Source organism: Cannabis sativa, chromosome 2, assembly GCF_029168945.1.
Source record: "Cannabis sativa cultivar Pink pepper isolate KNU-18-1 chromosome 2, ASM2916894v1, whole genome shotgun sequence".
In the NCBI taxonomy this organism is placed as follows: domain Eukaryota; kingdom Viridiplantae; phylum Streptophyta; class Magnoliopsida; order Rosales; family Cannabaceae; genus Cannabis; species Cannabis sativa.
Window position 1 is genome coordinate 65,419,146 of NC_083602.1, and position 22,593 is coordinate 65,441,738.

General features: G+C 36.5%; 1 protein-coding gene across 1 annotated transcript; it reads left to right on the forward strand.

Moving 5' to 3' along the window:
* The first annotated feature begins 20,202 nt into the window (after positions 1 to 20,202).
* Positions 20,203 to 22,047, forward strand: LOC133034449 (uncharacterized). The gene is made up of 4 exons (XM_061109537.1): positions 20,203 to 20,247; positions 20,678 to 20,926; positions 20,984 to 21,187; positions 21,400 to 22,047. Exons 1-4 carry the CDS (start codon positions 20,203 to 20,205, stop codon positions 22,045 to 22,047), a joined length of 1,146 nt encoding a protein of 381 aa, XP_060965520.1.
* The last annotated feature ends 546 nt before the right edge of the window (positions 22,048 to 22,593 follow it).

Below are 22,593 nucleotides of genomic sequence, written 5' to 3' on the forward strand. Positions count from 1 at the left end.
AATTAGTCTAAGGAAAATCTAGATAGATGATATTTTTGCTTGAAGTATTTTTCTAGTGTATTTAATTAAATGGAAAATTAATATTTAAGTTGATTTTCATCATCATACTTAAATATTTGAATTTTTTTTTATATATTTAACTAAATAGGAAAATTATATTTTTTGTTGTAAATTAATTTTATTAATTAATTTTGGGCCAACATTAAATTAGAATAATTTTTCTAGGATTAATTTTTTATTTTAACATGCATTTTCGAAAATTGGATTCTTAAATACTTTAATTTTTCGAAATGTAATATATATATATATATATATATAGAAAATTAAATTTGAGTTGTAAATTAATTTAAATTAATTTTGTAACAACTTAAATTGAATATTTTTCTAAATATTTATTGAAAATTATTACTAAGATGGAAATAATTCATGTTATTTTCATATCCATCTAAGTAAAATTTATAAATATTAAATTAAAATTTATATTTAGAATTCTTCATTCTAAATTGGAAATTTTAATAAATATATATTTAAATAAATAGATTAATAAAGAAAATCAAAGAAAATACAACTCTCTTTAAATAATGAGCTTTATTATTAAGATATTCGATCTCCATTGTTGGTTTTACATCGCGCTTGTTTTAGTGAGTAATCCTCCCTAATGGAGGAACGTTCATTAGCAATTTCGCACCGTTTAATCTCGAAAGATAAGTAGTTTGTAAGTGTTTTATATGGTATGAATCACCCTAATGGTGGCGACCATATTTGACTTGCAAATTGCGAAACAATGGTAGAAGCTCATAAGATAGAATTGCCTTGACTCTCGCCTAAATGGGACAACGCTGAATTCCAATCTTGATCGAATAAAAGGTTGCTAGAATGTTTAACATTTTAGATGAGCTGACAACTCTATTCAATGGATGGTAGCTTTGACTCTTGCCTAAACGGGACACTGATATCAGTTTGTTGAAAACCTTGGAAATTATTTAGGATTGTATGTTTTAGTATTTTCACTAGTCATTCCTACTTGCTATATGTTTATAATTTCTGAATTGTGTATGAATTTATATTGAACCATGTTATTTTCTGTTATTAAGTTGTAGTTTAATTTCGAATCTTCATTGTTGGTCTAACTTGGCTTGTTTATCTAATGAGATAAATCCCTAGTGGATTTTCACCATTAGACATACATAATAGTGTTAGATCTCGAAAGATAAATATTGTATATGCGACATCTAGCTGTTCATCAATTGATGACACCTTAGACTAGTATTTTTACGATATGAAACAAGAAGATTGTATAAATAAGATTACTTTGACTTTCGCTAATCGAAGCATCGTTGGATTCTTATTTAAACAACGAAATTATCCTAATTCCTCTTAGCCTATTCATTTCGAATTAGCTCAATAACATATCATTGGATGAATGGTCTATATATCATTTAATGTCATTATATTTTCTCTTAAGAAATTAAATGACACAATGATTATAATCCCGAAATTCTATTCCCAATTGATATAAATCCTCAATCTTAGAAATCTCCTACTTGTATGGGCAAATCAAACTTAGAGTTAAATTAGTAGTGGTGGTCCAAGATAGAATTACTCATTATATTTGGTATAAATTTAAGTCTTTGACTTTAATTTTAGATTCCAAACAGAAATTTTCTTATATTTCTAATTCCAGAATACAATACAGTTACACTTTCTCGAGTGTTTAATATCCATCTTCTATTAATGGATTCAAACTGTATGGAATATGAGTTAGGTATTTTGTGACCAGGATCCACTTGCAGTATTCTAAGAACTCTTTGATGTAACTAAACCTATGTCATCAAAAGACACTACCACTTTTTTTTTAATCTATGGCATTTGTATCTTGTTCATAGTGGATTTGATAAGATCAATCTCTGCAAAGAGTTAATATGCCTATATCCACTGAAAGTAGTTCATCTCATTCGCAGATGGATGTACATTCAGGGGTGGATATGAGTTTTTCGTTGTATTCTTAAAACGATAAATCTAGATTATACCTTTTAGCAGGAAATTTGAAATGTTTGAAAAATTTCATTAATTTCTAGCAATGGTTAAAACCATTAAGGTAAGTGGTTAAAGATCTTCCGAACTGATAGGGGTGGAGAAATAGTTTGTAGATATGCAGTTCAAAGATCATTAAATTGATTTTTGAATTATATCCAAACTTACCTCCCCAGAAATTTTGAGTTGCATGTTGATGATTAGTTACTAGTCGTTGCCTAATTCCTTCTATGGTAATACAATTTCAGAATGATGTAATGTCTGTATGGTAATACAATTACTAGATTCATGGATGACCTAATCAAAATCTTAAGAAAAGCTAGAACTGTTAACCATGGTTTGTTAGCTATTCTAAGTGATTAGGGGTGGACCATCCCATAGTCAATAGATAAGAAAGTATTTGTTTAAACAAATACTACTTTTCTAAGAAAATGACTAAGTCTGAAAATAAAGTAGCAAATAAAGGAGATATTTATTTCTTGATTCCAAAAGTGTTCTATCATCTTATTTGACATATGATGATCCCACTGCCTCTGTTGTCTTGTCACAACCGAAGAGATAAATACCATTTAGTTTTTCTTAGACATAATTCACGGTACCTTGTCGTAGTGTGAGAGTTTCTAGGAACTCACCTTCTTATGACTTGGGAGACACTAGTGATTAAAATCCATTGTGAGTTTAAACAAGTAATGGATTGTCAAGATAAGAAACTAAGAAGAAAGCCAATAGAACTATGGTTTAATCCATTCACATGGAATAATCTAAAGTTTTCTAATACAAGGACATAAAAGGAAATTTTCGTTTATAAGTCTATTCAATGGACTTAACAAAATTCCTGTTCCTAGTATTATAGGTTTGAGTTTATCTAAACCTATGGCTTGTGGTATACCTGGTAATTACTTACTCTAATGCAAGCAACTTACTTTAGTAAGATGCTGAAGCATTTTCTTTCTAATGGCAATCTATAGAAGCTTCACAACTTCTTAGGCATAAATTTTATTTATCTAAGGAAAAGTCTCAACTATTCCAGAAAAGATAAAGCCATGAAAGAATTTCTTAAATCAACAGTGAGAGGTCTTAGACATGCTTTTGTATGCCTTAGACCAGACACCTGCTGTTGAGTGGGAGTAATGAGTAGGTATCAGATTAATCCAGGAGAAGAACATTGGAAGACAATCAAGTAAATCTTAAGATTAAGAAGAGGAACTATATGTTAGTCAATAAGGGTGTGTTTAAAACTCTTAGACTACACCATATCAGATTTTGAAATTTTCCTTTGTGCTAGAAAATCTTTCTGATAAGATGGTGATTACTCTGGGGATGGAATAGTGATTTTGGAGAAGTGTAAAAACCTATCTGAAGTCTCTAGGTCTACCAGAAAGGGACTGAATGTTAAAGTTGCAGGAAAGGTACTTATTCAGTCTAAGGAAAGTTCTATACATTTTTGGCACCATTCCAAATTGCCTAAACTACTAGTGTTAATTTCCTGATTAACCAAAAGTAGTTGCCAAAGGTATATATAGAATCCAGTATCCCAAGAGAGTAGACATATAGAGAGGAATTTCACATTATCAATAATTTTGTGATTAAGGAAGAGTAATGGTGGAGAAAAGGTTGTGGTTAATTCAACCTTTCAGATCCTATTACGAGGAGTTTACTACTACTACACTTGATTTGTATATCGAGGTGTTGAGATTATTTGAAACACACTTTTTGTTTTATAGTAGTGCAAGTGGGAGTTTGTTGGGTTTTATGCCCTAAATAAAACTCATTTCAATATAATCAGATTTACTTATTAATATAGATCAGAAATAACATTTAATGTTGCATGGTTCACATGATTTATTTCATGATTATATGTACATAATGTATAAATTCATCTGAAACCCTTGTCACATACTTGATCCTGTTTATTGTGCCGTCAACACATTGGAAAGTAAACATGACTATGTGAATAAAGTTTCCTAGATTTATCAGACATAGGGTTTTACTGATATGATAATCTACAACAGAGTTTACTTGCATTTTGAGAAGTGCTATGTTCTTTCCAGAGCATTGGTTAAAGTAAAGCTCAGGTTGGATGCATGGAGTATGCATCGGAAGGGACCAATATTGAACTTTGACTTAGATTTATTAAACTTACCGTAATATCTATTCAAGTCAATATCACCTAGTTGATCCTAGATCAAATGATCTTAATCCTGATATGATTAGGCTCAATCTCAGAAGGCTATTCGTGTTCTTTGATTTGTTAGTTAAGCCTACTTTTAGGTCAGGGTGATACGTGATTTTGGGAACACGGTAGTGCAATTGAGTGGGAGCGCTAGCATAAACATGGAATCTATAGCTTCTATCTGGCGAATAGTAAGCAAAGGATGATCTCTTTCGAGCTTGACCAAACAAACATAAATGGTGGAGTACTCATTTCACATAAGCTGAAATATCATTTATACGGGGTCAAGTGTTTTAAGGATAAAATACATTGTAGGGTGTAACGGTAATCTAATCCCTTTACAGTGTAGATCATTCATATAGAGGATCATTGATCAAATTAGGATTATAACAATGGATAACTAATGATGAGTCTATATGGTGGAACATATAGAGCATTCTATATACTGAGAGTGCAATTCTAAGTTCTATGCGTGGATTCAACGAAGAATTAATAAGTTAGTGAATTTTAGTGCTAAATTCTTGATCTACTTATTGGAAGCTCGGTTATATAGACCCATGGTCCCCGCACTAGTTGAGATAATATTGCTTGTAAGACTCATGTAATTGGTTTTGATTAATCAATTATAATTCTCAAATTAGACTATGTCTATTTGTGAATTTTTCACTAAGTAAGGGCGAAATTGTAAAGAAAGAGTTTTAGGGGCATATTTGTTAATTATGATACTTTGTATGGTTCAATTAATAAATATGATAAATGACAATATTATTTAATAATTATTTATAGTTATTAAATAGTTAGAATTGGCATTTAAATGGTTGAATTAGAAAATTGGCGTTTTTGAGAAAATCAGATGCAGAAAAGGTAAAACTGCAAAATTGCAAAAAGTGAGCCCAAATCCACTAAGCATGGCCGACCACTTTTGTAGGCAATTTAAACTGATATTTTCATTATTTTAATGCCAAATAATTGAAACCTAACCCTAGTGGAATGCTATAAGTAGATAGTGAAGGCTTCAGGAAAATTACACTTTTCTTCTGACACTTCTGATTCAGAAAAACCTGAGCCTTCTCTCTCCCTATCTGGCCGACCACTCCCTCTCTCTTTCTTCCCTCTTGAATTTCGAAATTCTTAGTGTAAGAGTAGTGCCCACACACAGCAAGTGATACCTCAACCATAGTGAGGAAGATCGTGAAGAAAGACTTTCAGCATCAAAGATTCAGAGAAAGAGATCCAGGTTCAGATATTGATAATGCTCTGCTACAAAAAGGAATCAAGGGCTAGATATCTGAACGGAAGGAGTCATATTATTCCGCTGCACCCAATGTAAGGTTTCCTAAACTTTATACATGTTTATTTCATCGTTTTAGAAAGTTCATATTTAGGGTGTTAATCAACATACTTGTGAGTAGATCTAAGATCCTGATAAAATAATTCCCAACAATTAAGTACGGTCTCAAGTTTATCATCTTCAAGGCGAGAGAAAAGAAGATGGAGGAAATCACTGCTGCTTGATTGTGGTAATCCTGTAAAATCCATATGAAAGGGAAGCTGATACCAGATGTTCTTCACTGCTTTGCACAGGAAGAATGTGTGGTTGAAGGTTTCGGTGTGGTGAGGACATCGATAGCAGGAAGGGTCTTCAATGATGTGTCTGTGATGGAAATTGGCAGCAAGGGGTAGAGCATTATGGATTGCACGCTAAGCAAAAATTTTGACTTTGCGAGTCAACTTAAGCTTCCAAAAACGATTCCACCAAGGGGTTGGCGACTGGGAGTGTGAAGGTCCTCTAGTTTCCCTGAGTGAAGTGGCTAAGTGATACCCACTCTTAACCGTATATACCTGACGAAGTGTGATGCCAAATAAGCTTGTCTTCAGGTGGATATTGGCATAAGGGTAGCTGCAAAATACGGTCAATGTCAATGTTGAGGAAGTGTCATTTAAGGGCTGTGATATTCCAAGTGCGGTCTGATGAAATAAGATCAGAAACTCGCAAATTATGATCAACATTGTTGACATGGAGTGGTTTGAAGTTGGTATATCGTGGCAACCAAGAATCAGTGATATGAACTGAGGAGCTCGAGCCAATTTTCCATGAAAGACCCTCAAGGAGAAGTTCTTTACCCCAATGAATGCTTCGCCAAGTATAAGATGGATTGGTACCCAACTGAGCCTGAAGAAGTCCCGTTCGATTGAAGTAACGACGATGGAGTATGCGAAATAAAAGGGAGTCAGGTTTATCAAACAATCTCCAAGCCTATTTTGCAAGGAGAGCATGATTAAAGTCAATAAATGATCTAAATCCAAGGCCACCCATTTGTTTACTTCGGCACATATAATTCTATCTTTTCCAATGAATTGAATGACCATTAACTTTGAAACTCCACCAGAAACGAGCCATCATACTTTCAACACTGTTACAAAATGAAGTAGGAAGCTTGAAACAACTCATTGCATAAGTGGGAATTGATTGAACCACAACTTTGAGGAGAATTTCTTTCCCTCCAATGGAGAAGAGTTTTTCTTGCCAGGCAGTGAGAAGTTTCCAAAGGCGATTTTTGATATCATTAAAAGCTTCACTCTTGTTATGACCAGTGAAGGAGGGTAACCCCAATTATTGCTCATGACATGATTGAATATCCATTCCCAGAAGAAGATTGAAAGCATTCTGATCAGTAGTAGAAGAATTTGGAGAGAATGACATAACTGACTTGTCATAGTTAATAAGTTGACCAAATTCTCTACTATATATATCCAAAGTGTGCTTGATAGCAGCAAGAGAACGGGCATCAGTACGACAAAATAGGAGGCTATCATCCGCAAACTGTAGATGAGAGACTTTAGGGACATGTCTAGTAACTCCTAGCCCTGTAAGCTGTTGGAATTATTTTACCAGGATCTAGATTTACTAACAAGTATGTTATTAACATCCTAAATATGAACTTCTAAAATGATATGAAATAAACACATATAAAGTATCAGGAACCTTACAGTGGTTGCAGCAGAATATAATGTCTCCTTCCACTCAGATCTCTAACCCTTGTATCCTTTCTGTAGCAGAGTATCACCAAGATCTGAGTCTGAATCTCCTTCTCTTGAAACTGGATTCTTCACAGCTTTACACACTATGATTGAGTACCACTTGATGTGTGTGGGCACTCACTCTTTCACTATAGGCTTCGATTTTGAAGAGAGGAAGAGAGAGAGAGAGAGGTTTCGACTAGGGTAGTGAGAAGAGACTTGAAATTTTTATTGAAGGAATGAGATGCATCATCTTTTTCCTTTAGCCATCACTACCTATTTATAGGAAACCACTTACGGTTAGGTTAGATTTAATTTAGCATTAAAATAATAGAAAAATAAAGTGGCAAATCCCTTGTGAAGTGGCTGGCCATGGATTGCTATTGGGCCCCACTTTGCAATTTTGCCATTTTTCTCATTTTCCTTCTTATTTTCTCAAAAATGCCAATTTTCTAATTTAACCACTTAAATGCCAATTCTAATTATTTAATAGCTAAAAATTAATTATTAAATAATATTGTCATTTAATATATTTATTAATTAGACTTAACAAAGTCTCTTAATTAATAAATAAACCCTAGAAACTATTTCTTCACAATTACGCCCTTGCTTAGTGAAAATTCATAAACTAGACATAGTCTAATTTTAGAATTATAATTGATTAATCAAAATCAATTAACTGAGTCTTACAAGTAGTATTGTCTCAACTAGTATGGGGACCATGGGCCTATGTATCTGAGCTTCCAATAAGCAGCTCTAGAATTTACCAAGTAAATTCACTAACTTATTAATTCCTTATTGCATCCACCATAGAACTTTGAATTGCACTCTCAGTTATATAGAACGCTCTATATGTTTCACGGTACAGATACGCTATTAGTTATCCATTGTTATAATCCCAATAATCAATGATCCTCTATAGATGATTTACATTGTATAGGGATTAATTTACCGTTACACCCTTCAATGTATTTTATCCTTAAAACACTTAGCCACTTATAAAGGATATTTCAGTGAACTAACATAATCACTGAAATGAGTACTCAACCATTTATCTTTGATTAGCCAATCTCGAAGGAAATCATCATTTCACTTCTATGTCCTGAAAGAAGCTACAGATTCCATATCTATGTTTAGCGCTCCCACTCAATCGCACTACCATGTTCCCAAAATGTACGTATCACCTTGACCAAAAAGTAGGCTTAACTAACAAATCAAAGAACATGTATAATACTCTTGAGATTGAACCTAACCATGTAAGGATTAAGATCATTTAATCTAGGATCAACTAGGTGATATTGAATTGAGTAGATATTACGGTAAATTTATCATATCTGATTCAAAGTTCAATATCGGTCCCTTCCAATGCATACTCCAGGCATTCAACCAAAGGTTTAATTTAACCAATGCCCTGGAAAAGACATAGCACTTATCCAAGGTGCAAGTAAATTATGTTGTAGAATATCATATCAATTAAACGCACTGTACTGATAAATCTAGGAATATATATTTAATCACACAATTTTGATTACTTTCCAATGTGCTGACGTCAATCAAGAACATAAATGTGATAAGGGTTTGGATGAATTTATAAATCAAATAAACATATAAATGATAACATGAACCGAATGACACATTAAATAAGTGATGAAAATACTTTTGTCTCTTTATTGATATTTAAAAGATAGAGATTACATTGAAATAGAGTTTTATTTAGGGCATAAAGCCCAACATAAGCACGCCTTGTCGTTCCTGAGATTGAAGCAGCCGAGAAAATGCTTCAGCACAAATAAGAAAAATATACGGAGAAAGTGCGTCACCCTGTCGAATACCACATTTTGGCTGAAGATGTCCAGTAACATGACCATTGATGAGGAAGGAATAGCTTGTTGAGGTAATACACCACATAATAAGATCAACAAGGCCATGTCCGAAGCCCATTTTTAACAAGACACTTTTAACAAAATGCCATTCAACTCTTGCAAAAGTCTTACTCATATCGAGCTTAAGAGCAGTGTAACTTACTCTGCCTCTGGTTTTGTTTCGCAGACAATGGAGCAATTCGAAAGCTACTAAGACATTATCTGTAATCAATCTTTTTGATATGAAGGCACTTTGATATTCTGAGATTTCTAAGTGCAAGAAAGGCTTCAATCTGAGAACAATAGCCTTGGAAATGAGCTTGTAAATAACGTTGCAAAGATTGATGGGCCGAAATTGAGTGATTGAAGTAGGATGCTTGACTTTCGGTATGAGGGTGATTAGTGTTTTGTTAATACACGAAGGGGTAATGCGGTTGTTGAGAACATCTAAGACAACAGTAGTGATTTAAGGACCAATGGTGTTCCAATGATTCGTAAAAAACATAACAGACATACCGTATGGCCCCAGACTTTTGTCACTTCCCATACTATGTAATGCAGACAAGATCTCATCACTTGTGAAAGGTTGCTGAAGTGTGTCATTCATGTCAGAGGAGATAGTTGTGGGGATAGAGTCTAAGATATAATTTATGGCAGGAGTATCAATACCATTTGTGTGAAAGAGGTTGGAAAAATAAGCATGAAACTGATCAGCAATGCCTTGGAAATCAGTGACTGTGTTTCCATTATCTGTGTGAAGTTTTTTTTGTATGTTTATTGCCTTTTCTACCTGAAGCACGGGAGTGAAAGTATTTAGTATTAGCATCTCCAGCTTGCAACCAGTTAATGCGAGATCGTTGGTGCCATTAAGTCTCTTCTTGCTCAAGAAAGTCATCAAGAATTTTTTTCAGATTGGTGAAGTTCAGAAAAAAAAAATCCTGGCTATAAAGATCAGATTGTCGAAGATTAGAGACCTTTTTTTGTGCATCAGCTATGTTCCTTCTCATGTTCCCATATTTATTGCTATGCCATGATTAAAGATGGGAAGAAACATGCTGAATATTATGAACAACCTGGTGCAAGGGACTGTGATCAGTATCAGTCCAGTAACGGTCCATTATATCAGTACATTCAGGATCATTTAACCAAAGTGCTTCATATCGAAACCGAGATCTGTATTTCGTGTTTGAAACAGTATCATTGATGACATTGAATTTAGTTTTAAGAGCACGATGATCCGAAGAATAATAGTCCAAGTGGTGAAGACAAGAATATTGGAATGTTTGCTGCCAAGAGGTTTTAACAAAGCCACAATTAAGACATTCTTTAAGATGAAGAGAGCCAGGGGCTCTATTGTTACAGGTGAAATCACAGTCGGTGTGTTCAAGTCGTATGAGCTTGCCATAATTAACAGCATCATGAAAATTTTCTATCAAAGAAAGGTCTCTGGCTGCACCTCCAAATTTGAGATCAGGTGAAAAAATTTCATTGAAGTCTCCCATAACCAACCAAGGGTCAAGAGGGGAAATATCAACAAGTCTTTTGAGTATTTTCCGAGTATCAGGTCTTAAATGTGTTTCAAGAGCACCATAGAATCCAGTTTAATGCCATTTAGGACCATTGTCACTCTGAACATAGCTAGAAGTATGGCTCATTGAATAATTCAGCTGAGTTAAACCAAAAGGATCTTTCCATAACGACATTAACCCACCCCCAAGACCTTTCCTAGACACTTCAATGCAATTAGGACAGTTTAATACATTTATAATCTTATTAATAGACCCAGATGGTAATTTGGTTTCCATGAGAAACAAGATGTGGGGAGCATGTTGAGAGTTAAGCAGGCGTAATTGGTGGAGTTTGCTTGGTTTCCCCAACCCTCGAGCATTCCAACTAATAGCAATCATGGCGAGTGGCAGGGCTACTGAGCAACACCCGCCGGACTAGCTTCTTCTTCAGTTGCAGAATGTGGAGATGAGCATTCAGTCACAAAGGCTGCATTGGTTTCAGAAGCTTCATAAGGAAAAACATCAGAAGTGTTAATAGTGTCAATCATAGAGTAAGCATTGGTTTGAGCAGAGGGACTTTCAGTAATTGGCTGTAGACGACCATGTTACAGTATGGATCGGAAAGAGTCGCCAATAAGGATGGCCTAGCGTTTGTATGTATGTGTGACAACAGGATGGTGTGTGGATTGTTCACGATTGTTGAGGACAGGAGTAGTATTGGTTTGGATTTGGCTAGTGTTCTCTGGTATGGTTGGTTTAGGTATGTGGGTAGGAGGAGCAGTAGAATAGTAGGGAGTGGAATGTGGGTCAGTTATGGTGAGAAATTTTGGCTCAAGGTTAATTTTATTGTTGATAGGGTTAGTTTGATGAGTAGAGGCAGGGTTGGTGTTTTGTGGAGGTTGCAAGGCTTGGCTAATGGTGTTGCAGACAAAGCGAGTAAGCAGAGGCCATGCCACATTTTTGGCTCTGTTTTCTCGCAAAGATCGACCGGAGCCAGATCGGGGAAGAGGATCCCCTTTCAACAAGGCTTCATAAGGGAGTGATAAATCACCACTATTATCTTCTGCTTCTAGAAATTGAAGGAAACTCATATATGCATGTCCAAACCGCCCACATTTGTGGCAAAAATCTAGAAGTTTCTCAAACTTGAAGTTCACCCAAAGACTATCAGGCATGTTGGTGAATTTGAGAAATGTGCCACGGAGAAGAGGCTGGGTAGCATCAATGTCAACCCAAATACGCATAAAAGGTGCCCAGCCTTCAAGGAGAGAATCATCATCGACTTCTAGGAATTCTCCCATATCAGTGCCAGATATTTGCTTTCACTGAGAAAAGGAAGACCATGAACCTGAACCCAAAGGGGAAGATGAGTAAAGTTAGATTCAATAGGAATTTTAAAGTTAGAAATTGTAGAAAAAATAATGGGTTGATTGTTGAAGTGCCAAGGTTGGTGGTAAAGGGTTCTCTGCATATCTCAAGCACAACCAAATTGAACCAGAAAATAACCCTTGCGGTCTATGATGGTAACTTCAAATCGCTTGGACCAAAGTTCAGACATCTGGAGGATGAAAGCACATGGATTGGTTTTTTCGTGTGTAAGCACAAAAGCAAACACGCTCCACTCAGAAATAGTAGAGATAGCAGAGGTACCCGATTCACCAATTTCATGGACAATTTTTCTTTTTCAGTAAGTGTAACTTGGGAAGACATATCTTTGATGATTCTATCCATTGGAGAAATTTTAGGGTGCAGGTGAGTGAAGGAGAATAAGAGTCGGTATATATAGAGAATTTTCAAAGTGGAGATGCTGATGAAAAACTGATAGAGAGTGGGGTTCATGGCGTCGGAGATGGGAATGAAGGTGGGAAGGGCGGTTGGGATGGAGTTACACACGATTTGAAAAGCAAAAGAAAAGAAAGAAAATGAACCGTTACAAAGCAAAACAGGGGCGAACACTCATTAAGATGTGCATTGATATGATTATTATTTTTTTTAAAAATGGACGTTTTCCTTTAACTTGGTGTAAGTATGATAGTTTATAAGTGTACTAGATTTAAAACCAACGTGATAATCAATAATAAAATTTATTAACACTTCTAATAAGGGATATGTCTCTCCAAGGCATTAGTAGAATATTAAATTGGATGTATATGGTTCATAAGGATAGGACTGATATTGACAGTAAAAAAATTATTATAAACTTATTGTTATAATTATTTTAAAGTAATATCACTTAATTTATCATAAATTTATTCACTACTATAAATATAGTTTTTGGTATTAGTTTTGATGTCGGCGAAATTATAAAATTGACACAATAAATTTATTGTTGAATTTTGCGTCAATTATTAAGCGAAGCACAATTTACATCAGTTTTTAAGGCATTGGCGTCAATTAACAACTGGCGCAAATTCTCTGTTTCATTTGAATGACAAATTTGGACTACGGGCCATTTTAAAAAGTCCTACTAATATATAAAACCTAACATATACCTACATCCGCCCTCCATTTCCTCTGAATCTCTCTCTATCTCTCTCTCTCTCTCTTGGTTCTATATCTCTCTCTACTATCGGATCGTCGACGATGGAGCCCAGACGACAGAGGCCGCTGCTCCTACCACAGGCTTAGACAAACCTTCTACAACCGCCTCCCATCACGAGAATCTCTCTCTCTCTCTCTCTCTTGGTTCTATCTCTCTCTCTACACTATCGGATTGTCAACGATGGAGCCCAGACGACAGAGGCCGCTGCTCCCACCACAGACTTAGACGAACCCTGCACAACCGCCTCCCATCACGAGAATCTCTCTCTCTCTCTCTCTCTCTCTCTCTCTCTCTCTCTCTCTTTCCCTCTTTCGATCTTTCTCTCTTCCAATTTTCTCTCTCTCTCTCTCTCTCTCTTTCCCTCTTTCGATCTCTCTCTTTTTTTTTTCTTATTTGATGTCGACACTTTTAGGGTTGTAGTGGTACGTTGGGATAGTGGTGCGGTGGTTTAAATCTGTGTATTTTAGGTTTGAATGGTGGTTTAAATCTGTGCATATGTGAATTGGACGATTTGCAGTAGTGTGATGGTGGTGGTGGTGCGGTGGTTCATATTTTTGATATTTTTTTAAGAATTTTGTGCTTAGTTTAATTAGCGTTGGTGCACTAATATTTGCTTTAGTTATGAACTGAAGCAATTTTTTTTTGCTTCGGTTCATAACAAAAGTAAAGAATCAATTAGCGTCGTTTCATAACTAAAGCAAAAAATATCACTATTTGCATCTACGACTATAATGTCAATCACACCAACCAAAACAAATTCTTTATGTCACTTAAGAAACTGAAGCAAAAATCCCTGTAGTAGTGATTACATCTTAATCCGGAGATGATTAAGCTTTAAGCCAGTTCAGTTATTTTGAGTTATCTTTGATTTGTTCGTTACAAGCTTACCCTAAGGTCTAGCCAACACTTGTATTTTGAAAACTCAGTAGCAAAATTGAGTAGGAGTATTAATCATAGATATGAACATCTATAACTTCTATTTGTTAGAAGTGAAATAATAGTTTCTTTTGAGTTTACTAAAGTAATAAATAATAGAGAGCTCATTTCAGTAATTATAATTAGTTTATTGAAATGCATTTATATTATATTAGTTATGGTAAAAATAAAAATGGAAATACATTTTAATTATCTCTAATAAACTTTAGTTAAATGAAGAGCAAAGTCCATAACTAAAGATCTCTAGGGGATTTCGACTATCGCATTCCTTGGTAGCCAAGGAATTGTCTTTTTTATTTTTTATTTTTTATTTTCTATTTATTTATTTAATTAGTTTGAAGGAAATTAACTTATTTTCCTATTACTTTTGTTTCTCTTTGCGAATAAATACTAGGCTTTGAGAGACGTTCATTAAACTACTTTTTTACATAGGTAAAACTTTGGAAAATTCTCTTTAAAAATATTAAGTCTTAGCTGTCCACTACTATTCTATTCTCCCTCTAGATTTTTTTTGAAAATAGCATATTGAGAAATAGCCCACACTATTCTATTTGGTACCTTGAACACTGCATAAGACTGTGAAGAAATTTCTTGTTCATGTTCAAATTGAAAATTCGAGCTCAGTACTTGGTGATATTCTATGTGAGACAAGAATGAAGGGTTAGAGTACTAAATGAAAGGATAATTTATTTCATTGCTACAACTCTGTAAGTATTCATAATCTCAGTTTATAGTTTTGCATGTTATAGAAAATAATTATTTACGTTAAATAATTTTTGCATGAAAAATAAAATAAGAGCCTGTTATTAGTTTCCAACAAGGAAATCGTTGACAATGAAATGACCCGACAATTCAGGGAAAAACTGGTCTACTTAAAAAAGGTCACGTATTACCTAGTGTGGAAGGAAGATTGAGAGATGCCATGCCTATACTGAACGTTGTTTAGCCTAAGGGATTCAAGATGTTAGAGTTTTCAACTATAGAGGAACTATAGATCCCAAAGATCATCTGTCCTATTATAGTCGACTAATGTTTGTGGCCCACTTCTGCAACGACAAAAAATGTTTGTGTTTTCCATCACGTTAGTTGGATGTGTACAAGAGTCATGGAAGAGATCAAAGCTAGGATCAACCCAAGACTAGTAAGGGCTACAAAAAACTTTCCAAAAGCAGTTCATTACCACCAAGATATTCGACATGGAAATTAGCACTTTGGCTAAAATCAAGCAAAAATTGTCTGAGACTTTGAAGGCTTACATATAATGCTTCATGGAGGAAGAATCCAAGAGTAAACTAGATGACGAGCAAATGCTGGTGGCTCTACACTCTGAAATTAGAGCGGTATCTCCTCTCAAGAATGGCATGTAACAAACAAAGGTTGACACCCTTGAAGAATTCTTAAGAACATCCCAAGCCTTCATTAACTTGGAGGAATCCAAAATTCAGGCCTCTAGATGGTCTTTGGCTCCATTTGTTGCAACACCCGGAATCCCAGCATATGGAGCTCAACATCCGTCTAGTTCATACCCAGCACAACCAATAAGGTTTGGATCTACTGGGGTGCCAAGAATTCAATACATGGCCCTAACCATTGATGGGCCAACTACCTCAGGGTATGATCTGACTCCATCTTCCAACTACTTCTTTCTCTGGATACAATGTTTCCCCTAGATAGAAACACTAAAAGTGGGAGTGAGTCACTCTAAGGGAAAGCAAACAAGCAAGAATCAAAAGTGCACTAAGTCCATAAAGAAGGGAAAAATGGGTATGAGCTGCATTTTGAATACATAAATTTGGTAGATACAAGAGAGAATATCTAGTTTACTACCTGTAATATAGTTCACTATAGAATGCCAAACCCTATGTTTAAAGGATGTAAGAACACTAGGGATCCAAACAAAATGTATGCCTACAACAAGGAAATAAGCCACACCACTAATGAATTAAAGGACAAGATAGAGAATCATATCAAGATGGAACATCTCCATCACTAAGTAAGGATGCCCATCAGAGTCCCAGGATAATAAATGGTTAATACTATTCAGATCGCTATATGTGAGATCTGATATAGCACCCTTAAGGATACAAAATATGAATTGGGATTAGGAAATCTTAAGTGATGAGAGTGCTTGTATGGGCATGTGAGAGAAAGTGCAGAAGAACAGAGTTATCAGACTTAGGCTTAGAGCTAAGAGGCTAGTATTAGTCTGATACTGAACTTAAGTTTTCTAGATTAGAGTTAAGGCCTTTATATAGGAAGCGTAAAACCCTAATTTACCCTTGAAACCTTAGGATATTTGCATAGTTAATTAATTAATTGCAAAAGACAGAAATTCCCTTGGACATAAATATTTTTCAGCTGTTCTATTGGGCTTTTAGGGCCCAATTCGAAGCCAAAATGATGATGTCCACGTGTAGAAGTGCATAGAGAACCCTGCAGAGCTTCTTTTGGCCGACCAGAACCTTGTGGGGAGCAGGCCGGCCGACCATGGTGTAGTCCAATGGCTGGCCGACCAGCTATTGTGATGAAGATGGTCTGTCAATTGATGCCTGTTCGAGTGTTGGGGTCTCCGTTTGCTTAGGTAGTGGCTTGGCCTTCTTATTGGTGAGTTGTACTGCCACGTGGCACTGATTTTGTCTACGTAAGCACTTCCACGTTTGGAGGACAAAATAAGGATAACAACTAGGATCTAGATTTACTAACATGTATGTTGATTATAATCTATAATATAACATCCTAAAACAATAAACTAAACACATAAGAGATTAAGAAATCCTTACATTGATGGCAGCAGAATAATAAGGACTCCTTCCATTCAGATCTCTAGCCCTTGATTCAATTCTGTAGCAGAGCATTATCAAGATCTAAACCCGAGTCTTCTCTCCTTCAATTTGGTTAGACACAGTCTTCCACACTATGCTAGGTACTGCTTTGATATGAGTGGGCACATTCTCAATCACCCTGGCTTTGAAATATCCAGTATATAAGAACATTAATTTCAAAAATTGAAAGAAGAAGAAGATGAAGAAGCTCTCTCTTCATTTTCTAGTTGTATGACAAAACAGACTACGTCTTGAGCTATCTAAAAATAAGAGCTATACTTTTCTACTTATAGGGATTCATTAAGTTTAGGGTTAGAGCTTAATGAGCTGATTAGAAAGATCCAATGGCTTAGAATTCATCTCATGGCCGAACCCCTTTAGTTAAGCCCATGAGTTAGAATTTTGCCATTATTTTGTTTCCTTAATAAAACAAACTTGTTTTTCTTCATGCCATTTTTCTGCTCTAGTTATTTATATACTAATTCTATCTATTTAATAGATATAAATAATTCTTTAAATAAAAATTACTATTTAAATAAATTTATTAATTAGACCCTCCAAGGTCTCTTAATTAATAAATAAATTGTTATTCAGTTTTTTGCATATTGACGTGGCAAGAGGACCGAGCGACATGTGTCTCACATTTCTGATACCTGGGCAGAGGTAAATGTCCCAAACAGCCTGCATATTATACTATACATCAACATCTACAATTGTCGATTACCCAACGAGTGTGGAAGACAGAACAGCCGACCAAGTAGAAGTCTACGATGCCGAGCTACTTACAAGGAGTTATTTCTTCAGGATGATCTGGTGCTGCCCAGACACGAAGACAATCCCTACAATTGTGGGATTAAATTAGAGAAATATAGCAACTTGTTTTAGTCTCCTATTTTGTGTATTGTAATTGTGTAATCTTTGTAATTTCATATTTTACGCATTGTAAGCAAAAGGGAAACCATCCCTCATGCATTAAGTCCCTATAAATAGTGGCCTAGCCTCACTATGAAAGGGATCGAAAGAATTGCTTCTGAGGGAGATTCTAGAGAGAAAATAGTGATCTAAGAGAATTACTCAGAGATCAATTGTAAGAGCTTTCAGAGAGGAAAATACTTTTTTCTTTCTGTTAAGTTAATACAATACAAATGGAGTAGGCTATTACCACGCTCACGGGGCCGAACCTCTTCAAAATCTGGTGTTCTTTTTTACTTTATCATTTTTGTTCTCTTTTAATTATATTATTAATCACTTATTAATTGACTCACTGTCGTTGGCTAAAAGTGAGGTCAACATTTTGGTGCTTTCATTGAGAGTAAGAACCCAAGTTTTTTGTCTTAAGTTTTGACAGGCATAATGGATGGTTGTACAAACTCGTAGTGGCCTTGCTGATCAGGGTGACCCGATGGTGACAAATCCCAATGTACAGACTCCTGGAAATACGAGAGGACCACCAGGGACAAACCCCGAGCAGGTCAATACGCAACCACCCACTGTGGGCCATGGAGTGACTTCCCCTCTTGCTTGGGTTACACTAGGCGTGCAAGAGACTGGGAACACCAGTTTAGCAGCCGTTCAATCCACTCCCAACACTGAGGTCCCGTCTACCACTAATGTTGAGGCAAGTTCACTGACAATGATGAATAGCACCCCAGAGACAATGCCTCAAAATTGACTGCCTTCTCAGTCCTAACAGACAACCTTAAGACAATCTACCAGACAACACAGTCTATGGTCCCGTACAAGAAACCATCTCCCATGAAGAAGTATGTAAGTAAAAGTGATACATCCAAGTTTTGTTGTTTTTATGCGAACTACGGCCACGACACAAACGAATGTAATAATCTAAAGGGAGAAATTGAATTTTTTATTAGAAAGAATAACCCACACTTACAGAAGTATGTCAAAGCCGACCAGAACTAGAGGGCCACCCAAGGAGACAATAACCAAAACCAGTTGATGCCTCCACCAGTGGACGAGTGTTTACAAGTTATTATTGGTGGTCCACATCCTGCTAGACACTCGGGCAAAGCTTGAGAAAAGTATGCTTGAGCCTTGTAGTATGAGCAAAATGTAACAGTCTTGGCCGTGGAGGAGAGAAAGCTAAAAATACCATGGGTAGGGGAACCAACAATAACATTCACTAAAGTAGATGCCAGTTGCATCAACTTCCTGCACAATGACCCCTGGTCATAAAAGTGTAAATTGCAAATAAGACAGTGGCACCGACTATGATAAACAATGGAGCTTCCTTGAATATTATGTTTAAAACAACTTATGAGAAGATGAAACTCTAGCTTAAAGATTTGATCCCTGTACCCAGCTCATATATGGTTTCTCTGGCCAGAGCATTGCACCTCTAGGATAAATCCACTTACACCTCACTATTGGATAAGCTTCGAGGAGCATAACTGTGATGGCACAGTTGTTGATAATTGATGTTCCATCAGCTTTTAATGTCATGTTAGGCCGATCGTCCCTATTTGACTTAAAAGCTATTACATCAATGTTCCACCTGTGCGTCAAGTTTCCAACAAAGAATAGGGTGGGATGTCCCATAGGAAACCAAAGAATTGCGCGTGAATGCTATAACCTTGCCCTAACTAAGGTCAAGAAGGAAAACACCTCCGGCTAGAGTTTGGGCAAGGAAAAAAGCATTGCCCAATAGGAAGTTGGCCAAGGCAGGGACGAAGACATGGATCCCCGACTTGGGAATCAAACACAAATGTAAGACTGATAGAAGAACTGGAACAAGTGGAAATCAACCCAAATATTTTGACCAGGAAACTCAAAATTGGTAAGGGTTTGTTGCTCGAAATAAAATTAGCTTTAATAAAATTTTTGAGAGCAAACCTTGATGTTTTTCCTAGTCACATGAGGATATGGTCGGTATTGATCCCACTATAATGTCTAACGCCTTAAACATTGATCCAAACTTTTGTCCCATCAAGCAAAAGAGAAGACTACTGGACAAAGAATGAGGAAAAGCACTGATAAAAGGGGTAGAGCGACTACGTGAAAACGGGTTCATCATTGAAGCTTTCTACTTAGCTTGGGTAGCTAACCTTGTACTAGTTCCCAAGCCTAAAAAATGGCGAGTATATATTGATTTAACTGACCTCAACAAGGTGTGCCCCAAGGATTGTTTTTCACTTCCAAGAATTGATCAGCTCATGGATGCAAAAGCTGGAGATGAAATCCTGAGCTTCATGGACGCCTATTTTGGGTACAATCAAATTAGAATGCATCCACCAGACCAAGAACATACAAGTTTTCAAACAGATATGGTCTATACTGTTACAAGGTTATGCCGTTCGGTCTTAAGGATGCTGGAGCTACCTACCAGATACTGGTAAATAAAATATTTAAAGACCAGATCGATGAAATATGGAGGTATATGTGGATGATATGCTCGTCAAATCCAGGAAGGCTGGGGGCCACATTAAGATTTGGATGAATGCTTCAAAATCCTAAAAAAATACAACATGAAACTCAATCCCTTAAAGTTTTCCTTCGAGGTCAGCTCGGGTAAGTTTCTTGGTTTTATTGTCAATGCTCAGGGAATAGAGGCTAATCCAGAGAAAATACAAGCCCTCCTGGATATGAAATCGCCAAAAAAGACAAAGGAAGTCCGAAGATTAATTGGTCAGATAGCCACACTCAGTAAATTCATTTCAAAGTCAACAGACAAGTGTGTTCCTTTCTTCAACATCCTTCGAGGAAATAAAAAGTTTGAATGGACAGACGAATGTGAGAATGATTTCCAAGAATTAAAATGATAGCTTACAAAGCCTCCCATACTCTCAAAACCCTTGGATGGAAAAGAATTAGGAATATACTTGGCTATCACCGAATATGTTGTAAGTGTCGTGTCGATAAGAGAAGAGAACAACGTCCAACATCCAGTCTACTATTTCAGCAAAAGACTCATTGAAGCTGAGGGACGATATCCTTTAATAGAGAAGCTCACTTACTACCTAATCTTGGCAATGAGGAAGTTGAGGCCCTATTTCCAGGCTCACCCTGTTCGGGTATACACCGACTAACCATTACTCCAAGTATTACAAAAGCTTGATGCTTCTGGGCAGTTTCTTAAGTGGGCAATAGAGTTGGGTCAGTACGAGATAATCTTTCAACCCCAAATAGCGATTAAGGGACAGGCCTTAGCAGACTTTGTAGTTAAGTGCACAAGCAAAGAAGAACGCAACTTAAGGGACAACATGAAGCTAGTAAGAGAACTCCTTCCAGAAAACAACGAAAAATCAACCTACCTAGAAATTACACGTGGACAGGTCAACCACAGACCAACTTTCTAGTGCATGAATTTTCCTTGTCACACTTGGGGGCAACACTTGCACGGAGCAGTCAAATTTGGGTTCAAGGCCTCCAACAACGAAGTAGAATATGAAGCCCTCATTGCTGGACTAAAACTTTCTCGGGAGGTACGTGCCGAATACATTGAGGTCTATAGTGATTCGTAGTTGGGGGTGAATCATGTTTCTAGAGAGTACGAGGCTTGGGGAGAGAAAGTGATGGCCTATCTAAGCAAGATACAAGACCTGCTCGCACAATACAAGGGTTGCACCCTCAGGAAGATTCCAAGAGAAGAGAACAAGCTGTTGAAGCTTTAGCCCGCCTTGCGAGCAGCACAGTAACAGATAAGGCCAACCTAGTCCTTATTCAATTCTTAGAAGAACCCACTATCAATTGTTCTGAAGAAATCAAAATGATAGACACAACACCAAACTGGATGGCACCCATAGCAGCCTATCTCAACACTGGAGAACTTCTACATGACAGAAATGAGGCTCGAAAGATGATGAGGAAAGTTGCACGGTACATCATAGTAGAAGGTGTTATGTATAGAAGAGGTTTTTCTATGCCATTACTTAGATGGGTAACAAAAGAAGAAGCTGCACGACTCCTGTGCGAAGTACGTGACGGATTCTCTGGTAACCATGCAGCAGGAGAAAGCCTATCAAAGAAAATACTAAGGCAAGGATATTTCTGGCCGATAATGATGGACGATTCAAAGGCTTATGTAAAGAAATGTGACAAATGCCAGAGATTTTCGAAGATCCCCTGTGCACTGCCCAACGAGATAATTCAGATGCAAAGTCCTTGGCCTTTTGCCATTTGGGGAATAGCCTGACCGGACAATTGCCTAAGGGCAAGGGCAGAGTAAGGATGTAGTGGTCACAATTGATTATTTCACAAAGTGGACAGAAGCCAAGCCTTTAGCAACAATCACATCTAAAAATGTATTGGACTTTGTAGTGAAAAACATAATATGTCGATTCGGTGTCCAGCAGAAGATCGTTTCGAATAATGGCAAACAATTTGACAGACAGATGTCTACAGATTTCTGTGTGACACATGGAATCATAAAAAGTTTCTCCACAGTGGCACACCCTCAGTCAGATGGTTAGGTCGAGGTAGTCAACAAGACACTCAAAGACACCATGAAAAAAAGGACTTGAAGAGGCTAAAGGGTACTGGCCTGAAGAACTACCAGACGTATTGTGGTCATACCACACAACAGAGAAAACATCAATCGTGAAAACACCATTTGCTATGGCCTATGGTTATGAAGCTATGCTGCCCGTGTAATTAGAACCTTTGTCCCGTAGAAGATTGACCTACGATCAAGAAGCTAATCATGCCCTCCTGGCAGAATCACTTGACGAGATTGAAGAAA